This window comes from Oryx dammah, unplaced genomic scaffold (assembly GCF_014754425.2).
Source record: "Oryx dammah isolate SB20612 unplaced genomic scaffold, SCBI_Odam_1.1 HiC_scaffold_13, whole genome shotgun sequence".
NCBI lineage: Eukaryota > Metazoa > Chordata > Mammalia > Artiodactyla > Bovidae > Oryx > Oryx dammah.
The window spans coordinates 13,951,483-13,960,150 of NW_024070197.1; the positions used below are offsets into that span (position 1 = coordinate 13,951,483).

Below are 8,668 nucleotides of genomic sequence, written 5' to 3' on the forward strand. Positions count from 1 at the left end.
CGAGCTGGGTTTCTGTGTCACAGGAACAATTACCACCAAAATTTGGAAACCCCTGGATCTGTGATTGTGCTGAGAGACCCCAGACCAAAACACAGAAGAGGCCAACACGGGAGTGGGTGGGGCGGCCTAACCGCTGTTCTGGGGTCTCAGCCAGGCTGGGCAAGCGTATGACCTGGCGGCTGCTGAAACAGCATTTCTAAGGTGTCACCTGGGGGTTTGCAGTCTTCGTGAAGCTCCACAGTTGATTCCCGCACACCGTGGGGAGAACGTCCCTGTGACAAGCGTTCCTGATGCTCCCCCCACCCCCAGGCTCCTCCTCTGAAGGGAAAAGCCAGAGGGGATGAGGGAGGGCTGTCGGGGGTGCTGAGTGGTGCATCTGATCCAGAGCAGTGGGGACCCCGGACCCGGACACCCAAGGTTGTGCTTTTCCAGACAAGGTTGTGTGTGTGCATGTGTGTGTATAGATGTGTGTGTATCTAGGTGTCTGTGTGTAGCTGAGATGTAGGTATGTGTGTGTGGGGTGGGGGCGGGGGATTGTGTGTAGGGGTGTGTGTGTGTGTGTGTGTGTGTGTGTGTGTAGGTGGAGAATCACTGCTCTAGAAGGCAGAGGACTCAGCAAAGTTCAGGGAATAGAAATACAGACAGAGGGGGAAGGGGGAGGGGGCCCACGAGGGAGGGAAGGAGGAGAGGGGAGGCAGAGGGCGGGGCCTGGGCAGAGACCCCGCCCCGGGCCACGTGACCCAGGGAAGTGCTACTGCCCAGGGGCAGGCCCAGCACAGATCGGGGGGAGGACAGCAGAGCTCACACTAGGACTGCAGGGTTTGTGAGCGTTTCTGGAGAGGAAGTTCTCCTCACAGAGAGAGGGACACAGCAGACCGCAGGCACCATGGAGCCCCCGTCAGGCCCTGCAAGCAGGTGGCATGTCCCCTGGAACAAGCTCCTGCTGGCAGGTGAGAGGGGACAGTTTTCAGGGAGTGGGCAGAGACTGGAGAAAAGAGACTGGCTGGTCCCTGGGGGAGACGGGGCTCTGAGAGGGGACAGGGGGCTTCTGTTCAGACCTGAGGGCAGAGGACAGGGAATCAGGGGAGGGAGGGGGGCTCAGCCACAGGGGACTCTGCATGAGCTAGAGCTGGTGAGGGGCGGGAGGACTCAACTGCTGTAGGTTTTATCAGTTATTCTTCACTGAGCAGTAACTGGTGAAGAATGATGATAATAATAATTTATGTCTGGGTGTCACTACAGAAAAAGACATAACCTGCACAGTAAACACTGTCCTTACCGGGCGCCCTTAGAAACTGACAAAACCAGGCTGTGGAGTTCCTGGGAACTCTCCTTGCTTCATCCCCAGGTACTAATGTCTGGAGCCTGGTCCAGGCCCTGGGTTTCAAGCAGGATCAGACAAGCCCCTGCCCTCACGGAGCCCGCGCTCTGTGGGGAGGAACACAGACAAGCAGAGAGATGGAGAGTGTGCTGGCAGGTGCTACAGGCGTCACGCAGGAACCAGGGCGGGGAAGGTCAGCAAAGAGCACGGAGGGTCTTTACAGCAGCTGGTCGTTGTGGAGGCATCTCCCAAGAGGCCCTGAGTGTGAGCAGGCGTGTGAGGGCAGCAAGGGGGTGAGCCAGGGGACAGCTGGGGAAGCAGAGGGAAAAACGAGCCTAGAGGGGCTGAAGTGATGGGGGTCGTGCTGCTGACCTTGAACCAGGAGGACACACACACATGCATATACCCAGATACCACACACAGACACGCACACACACACACACACACATGCACACACAGGCACACACGCACACACACATGCACACACACATGCACACACACATATGCACACACACGCGCACACACGTACACACACATGCACACACATGCACACACACACCAAGGCTGAGGGATGAAGAGACCCGCTCAGGACCCAGAGCACCATTTTCCCATCCGCCACGCAGGTCACAATATTAACTGATTTCTCTCTCTTCCCTCCTAGTCTCACTCTCAACTTTCTGGACCCCGCCCACCATTGCCCAGCTCGCTGTTGAAACGGTGCCCCCCCTTGCTGCAGAAGGGTCGGATGTTCTACTTGCACACAACATGTCAGAGAATCCTCTAGGCTATGCCTGGTACGGAGGAGAAAGGGTAGACAACGCCCAGCTAATTGCATCGTATAGGGTAGACACTAATGTAACTACCGATGGGCCTGTGTACAGCGGACGGGAGACACTTCACCCCAACGGAACCCTGCTGATCCAGAACGTCACCCAGAAAGACACAGGATCCTACACCCTGCTCGTTACAAAGAATGATTTACAGACAGAAAGACAAACTGGACATCTCTGCATATACAGTGAGTGCTTCCTCTCTGACCTCGGCGTATTGGGTGGGAAAGTGAAAGTTGCTCAGTCATGTCCGACTCTTTGTGACCCCATGGACTACACAGTCCATGGAATTCTCCAGGCCAGAATACTGGAGTGGGTAGCCTTTCACTTCTCCAGCAGATCTTCCCAACTCAGGAATCAAACCCAGGTCTCCCACATTGCAGGCAGATTCTTTACCAGCTGAACCACCAGGGAAGCCCAAGAATACTGGAGTGGGTAGCCTATCCCTTCTCCAGCAGATCTTTCTGATCCAGGAATTGAACCAGGGTCTCCTGCATTGCAGGCGGACTCTTTACCAACTGAGCTATGGGTCGGGGTGAATTCTGTTCACACTCACAGGACTGACAGCCCCAGAAGTTGCCCCCATCCCCCTCTGCATTATGTCCCGGGGCGGGGTTTGAACATTCAGTGCACGACACACGCTGTGGAGACAAACTCCAAAGGGTCAGAAATGCTTCCAGGAAGCCAGGCCCCGCAGACACTGTGTAGCGAGAAGGACGGTCTGATGGAGGGACTCAGCAGGGGGAGAGCACTCTCAGTCCAGCCCCCTGGGCCCCTCCCCGTGACCATGACCCTGAGGAAGACCCTGCAGGACTCAGGGAAGACCCTGGCCTGAGGGCCCCAGGGATCCTCACAGAGAAGCTCAGCCCCAGGAAGCCCCTCCCAGACCCTGTCCCAGGGTTCCTGCTTCCAGTGACACTGAGCCAAATCCCGAGGCTCCAAGCTGGTCACCAGCCGGAGCTCAGCCCTGAGAGCCACATCTGCTCAGGGGCACAGCCTGGTCCTACTCCTGAGACTCGGCATAGAGAGCACACAGGTACAAGGTCCCAAGGCGGTCAGTCAACAGCCCTGGGAGACCTGGAGACTCCAGAGAAATCTCAGAATCCCCAGGGAGGAGCAGAGGAAGGAAGACACTCCTCGAAGTTTCTCGTCCCCCAGAGTGCCACCCAGGGAGCTCTCTCCCGAGGCTGGTTGATAAAAACCAGGACAGACGCCAGGTGGTCTCTGAATCCCACCCAGGTCTGTCCACCACTAAACGCTGCTGCACAATCGACCCCTGAGGAAGCCTGTGCTTCTCCCAGACGTAGAGCACGTGGCCTCACACTCTCTGGGCTCAGGTCCCCATGCTTTTGTCTTCGATGCACAGACCTGCCTTATTGAAGGGCTCAGTCTGGCTGAGAGGTGGGAGACGCCAATTCTGATTGAAGATGCTTGTAGAGAAGCCAAAGGTAGAAAAGGGGCAATGTTCTCTCTGTTATCTGCACAGCACTGTTGCCTACACCCGTCATCACCAGCAACAACTCCAACCCCGGGCAGCACGAGGACACTGTGGTGTTAACGTGTAGATTTGAGACTTGGGACGTCTTCTACATGTGTTCAGTCAACAATCAGAGCCTCCACAACAGCATGGAGCTGGAACTGTGCAAGGGAAACAGGACTCTCACTGTGTTCAATGTGACAAGGAATGACACAGGACCCTATGTGCATGAAGCTGGGGATCCAGAGAATGTCATCCATGATGACCCATTCACCCAGAATGGCCTCTGTGAGTAACCTCTGTTCCTCCATGGTCCAGGCCTCCTGGCTGAATCTACAGTGCTGGAGGCCAGGCCGTACCCATCCCTCTCAGGTCCAAGTACATGGACCCTCACCTTTGGACACCCAGGCTGGCCATGACTTCCTATCCCAGGCAAGCCCAGGCAGGCCCACCTTGAATCAAGACTAGGAGGGGATGGGCTGCTGTGTCTTGAGAGGCTGAGGGTCACCAGCCCTGTGATGGAAAAAACAGTTTAATATCTCAGACTCAGGATGAGTGAACATGAGAGGTAATGGTTGAGACTCTACAACAAGGCTGTGATCCAGACAGAAGGACGCTGGGGCCCTAATACAGACCAGGAATTTCCTTTCCCTCTGATTGCATCACGTGTGGCTTTATGCTCTTTGCTTCAGATGGCCCGGACACCCCCACCACTTCCTGTTGGGCTCAACCTCTCCCACCACACAGCCTCTAACCCCAGCCACACCGTGTCCCTGGCTTATCACCGGGAGGCCCCCACAATCCATACAGGAGCTCTTTATCCCCGACATCACTGCAGATAAGAATAGATCCTGTAACTGCCTTGTTCATAACTTCATCACTGGTCCCAGTAAAACCATAGTCAAGGCTATGACAGTCTCTGGTAAGTGGCCCCTGGCCCATCAGTACGAAGCTTTGTGGTAGACCCTGTAGGTTTTCAGAAACAAATCTGAAAGAAGTTACCTCCCAACTTCCCAGAAGTTACAAGCAAATTCTGAGTCAGCCCCTGAACCCTCCCACTACATCTCAGCAGACCCTTCTTCCTCCTGCTGCCTGATTTCTCCTGGCAGACCTTGGGTCCAGCCTAGAATGCGGGGAGGGGATTCTCTGAGCTCCTGACAGCCTCATGTAGGGGGAGATAGGAAACAAGGAAGGGTCCCCAGGGCCAAGTGCCTCTTGTTGTTGAACTGAAGAAATGGGTATTAATCTCTTACCAGATGAAATATGCTACGTACTCAGTTGCTTAGTTGTGTCCGACTGTTTGCAACCCTGTGGACTGTAGCCCACCAGCCTCCTCTGTCCATGGAATTTTCCAGGCAAGAATACTGAAATGAATTGCCATTCCCTTCTCCAGGGGATCTTCCCCAACCCAGGGATCAAAGCCGGGTCTCCTGAATTGCAGGCAGATTCTTTACTATCTGAGCCAGCAGGGAAGTTCTGTGAACTCCATTGATTTATTTAAGCACCATGGGTCTCAGATGTATGTACACACAGCAAGGATGACACCCCCTCCGTCATGGGGAGGGAAGGATCAGAACAGATGGACGTAAAGGATTTTCCCACATTGCCGGCCACACAGAATGAACTGGAAACAGTTGGCTAATATTATTATTACTGGGCAGAAGTTGAGCAGACCTTCCCTCTAAGACTGACAATAGGGATGGGAAGGAAAAACAAGGGCGAGGTGGGGGGGGAGCATAATGTAAGAGGAAAGAGTCCTTAACAGGAACATGAGTAGGACACGGAGCTGGCTACAGTGAGAGAGTGTCGAGTTAGAGAAAGTCCGAGATTTCAAACATGATTAAAATAGAGAGAGAGATACAACCACCTGCAGCAGGAGGGTTGAGAAGATACTGTGATGACCAAACACACAGCCACACAGACCTCAAAGCATCCCCTTCCTCCCTAACAGGCCCTCTTCCCTGTGAGACCTCTTGTGGTTTTCCTGGTGAGGTGAACTCAGGCCTTCATCTCCTCCTCTATCTTCTCCTTTCAGGCCAAGAAAACAGCCCAGCCCTCAATAGGGAGATCGTTATCGTCATCATGATTGGGATCCTGGTTAGGTTGGCACTGGTGACCATTCTGGGGTGCTTTGTTTTCCTCAAGATGACTAGAAGGTACAAATGGCAATGCTCGATGCTAATCCTGTCCCCCAGGCTGATGCCAAGCCAGGAAGAAAGACACCCTACCCTTGGATTCTGGGCCTGGCTCTCCACAGCCTCCCCACTTCCCCCAAGGACATTCCCTCTCATCCATCGGCCCCTCCTTCACCAGATGCTGGCCTGGGGTGGCTTCCCAACACCTTCTGCGTCAGTAAATTAGACACTCCCCACTGCTGTTGTCCAGGGTTTCCCCGGTGGCTCAGTGGTAAAGAATCTGCCTGCAATGCAGAAGATGTGGGTTTAATCCCTGGGTCGGGAAGATCCCCTGGAGAAGGAAATGGGCACCCCCTCCAGTATTCTTGCCTGGGAAATCCCATGGGCAGAGGAGCCTGGCGGGCTACAGCCCATGGGGTCACAAAGCGTCAGACACGACTGAGTGACTGAACAGCAAGAACAGCCCACTGCTGTCCTAGTCCCCGGAGCAGACCGGCAGCCGTGCTGGCAGGGGGTAAATGCTCAGTAAGCAGTGCGTCCTGCAGTTTATTTAAATCCAGTCACCCTGAAAGGAGAGGTTGACAGCCTCAGAACCTGAGGGTCATCGTGGCCAAAGAGACTGAAGCCACCTGGACAGGCCAGGTCGGGTCAGAGTCTCCCAGGAGGCAGATGCGTTAACCACAGCCTGTGATGTGTTAGATGGGAGAACGTGGACCCGGCCAGGACAGCAGGTAGGGAGATGAGCTTTACACCTCTTTCCAGGCAGATGAAGGTAGAGAAAGAGGCCATTGTCTAATTTCAGCATCTCTCAGCCTGAGGGGCTGGTCTGGCCACCGCAGAGCCCCCAGTCACGGGACCCAAGATGCACCGGCTCTCCAGGCATCCTCCGTGTGTTCTGGCCCTGCTCTCCTCTGAGGACCTGACCCTTCCACTCAAAGCCTTTGGGCTGATTCCTTTACTGGGTCCTTTGTCCCTTCTCAAGTCACTTTCTCCCGACTGCTACTGACCTGCACGTCCTTCCTCTGAGCCCAGGATGGATGTGGCTTCTTAAGGACTTTCCCTAGCTCCTCTCTGCTGGGCCCTCTCCCCCTAAACAGCATTGGTGGAGAATGGAGGTCTCTCCATTCCCTGATTGGGCTTCCCTGGTGGCTCCGTAGTAACAAGTCCACCTGCAGTGCAGGAGACGAAGAAGACGCAGGTTTGATCCCTGAGTCAGGAAGATTCCCCTGGAGAAGGAAATGGCAACCCACTCCAGTATTCTTGCCTGGAGAACCCCAGGGACAGAGAAGCCTGGAGGGCCACAGTCCACGAGATCCCAAAGAGCTGGACGCGACTGTGCATCTGACCACATATGTACACACTCCTTGTTTAGAAAAGGGAACCCTCCTTGTTCCCTGTTTCGACACCAAAGCTGTGACCTCCTCCTGCCTCCTGCAACCCTCAAAAATAATCTTGACCTTTTCTAGGGCCAGTGGCCAGAATGACCTCAGAGAGCACCGGCCTCCAGCAACCACCCTGGGTGAGTGTCTTCTCAGCCTGGGAGCAGCTGGGACACCCTGGTCCTATCCTCCAGTGTCTGCTCCAGCCAGCCACCCTCTGGGGCTTCATCACCGAGGATCCGCACTGACTGGTCTGCTAGATGTGCGAGTTCTGAGTCACGGGTCACCTCACTGGACCCTAAATGCCCAGAAGGTCTCTCCCTGCGTGATGCCCCTTCTCCCATGGTTCTCTGGAAGCTGAGGACCCCCAGCCTTTCCTGGAGGGTGGGCTAAGCTTCCTCACACCGCTGGTGCTAACTGCTGTCTCTGCTCCTAGGACACGGTCCCTCTGGCAGCTCTGTCTCCCCGGTAAGCACATTCTTTCCTTGTCTCTTCTCCCTGTGGTCCCAGCTGTACAGACTCAGGGCAGTGGGACTGTCCAACACTTCACAGTACAGACACCCTTCACTCCAGGGTAGCCAGCAACATGAACCCCATCCTGGTCAGGACTGGGACTCACTTCAAGGGCAGGACACCCCCACGCCCTGCCCTGAGCCTGCCTGGTCCCTTCACAGTTAACCCTGGAGTCCAGCCAGGAATAGAGTGGGCACTAGGAGCTTCAGACAGGGGTCTTGGGCTATCGAGGGTGGAGCATGCAGCCAGATGGGGACTGAAGTGAGGGCTTCAGGCTTGGAGGTGGCTGCTTGGGAGGCAGGGCTGGTCACTTCTGAGGAGAAATGACTCTCTTCCCTGTCCCCCTGACACCCACTTTCTCCCCTACCCAGGCCTCCCTACCCAGCCCCAAGCCAGCTGTTCCCATCTATGAGGTGAGTGTTGGGGATGAATGGTCTGATCCTGCACTTTTAAGGGTACTTTCCAGGAAACAGCAGCAAAAATGGGAAAATGGATGCAGAGGAGTGATGCATCTGGAGCCAGAAAGCCTCCAGCACAGCCGGGCCCCCCACGAAGCAGCCCCATGGACCCTGAGCCAGGGAGACCCTGGGACCTGTTCTGAGCAGTTTATAGGGGCTCAAAGGCCTCTTCTTTCTCTACAGGAATTACTCTATCCCAACACAGATATCTACTGCCAGATCAACCCCAAAGTAGATGTGGTTTCTTAGTTTGCTCCAGGAACTTCCCCTTAAGGGGTATGGAGAAGAGCCCACCTGAGACCCCAGAGTCTGAGTGAGGTCAGACACCCGAAGCAGAGAAACAGCTGTGACCCCTGAAGATACTGGGGGGCCTGGGCTCAGCCTTAGTGTCCCTCCTGGCCTTCTGGAGGCCCTGACAAGGCTGCCCTGAGCCCTGGATGGATGAAGACAAGGACTTCCATTCCCCGAGGAACTGAGGGCTTCCAAGGAAAGTGGCTGGGCCTGTGACCCGCTGTGGACCACCTGAGAGGTCTGAATAAAGAGGACTTTCCTCTC

General features: G+C 55.2%; 1 protein-coding gene across 1 annotated transcript; it reads left to right on the forward strand.

The window, feature by feature from the left end:
* Positions 1 to 790: 790 nt before the first annotated feature.
* On the forward strand, positions 791 to 8,668 carry LOC120872433 (carcinoembryonic antigen-related cell adhesion molecule 21-like). The gene is made up of 8 exons (XM_040252798.1): positions 791 to 950; positions 1,983 to 2,339; positions 3,638 to 3,916; positions 5,664 to 5,784; positions 7,230 to 7,282; positions 7,579 to 7,610; positions 8,027 to 8,068; positions 8,297 to 8,668. The coding sequence occupies exons 1-8, from the start codon at positions 887 to 889 to the stop codon at positions 8,360 to 8,362; spliced, it is 1,014 nt and encodes a 337-aa protein (XP_040108732.1). The 5' UTR covers positions 791 to 886; the 3' UTR covers positions 8,363 to 8,668.

Coding starts and splice junctions, on each gene's coding strand:
- LOC120872433 (XM_040252798.1), top strand. CDS start 887: ATGGAGCCCCCGTCAGGCCCTGCAAGCAGGTGGCATGTCCCCTGGAAC. Junction 2,340..3,637: donor TGGACATCTCTGCATATACA/GTGAGTGCTTCC, acceptor TTATCTGCACAG/CACTGTTGCCTACACCCGTC. Junction 7,283..7,578: donor GCCTCCAGCAACCACCCTGG/GTGAGTGTCTTC, acceptor CTCTGCTCCTAG/GACACGGTCCCTCTGGCAGC.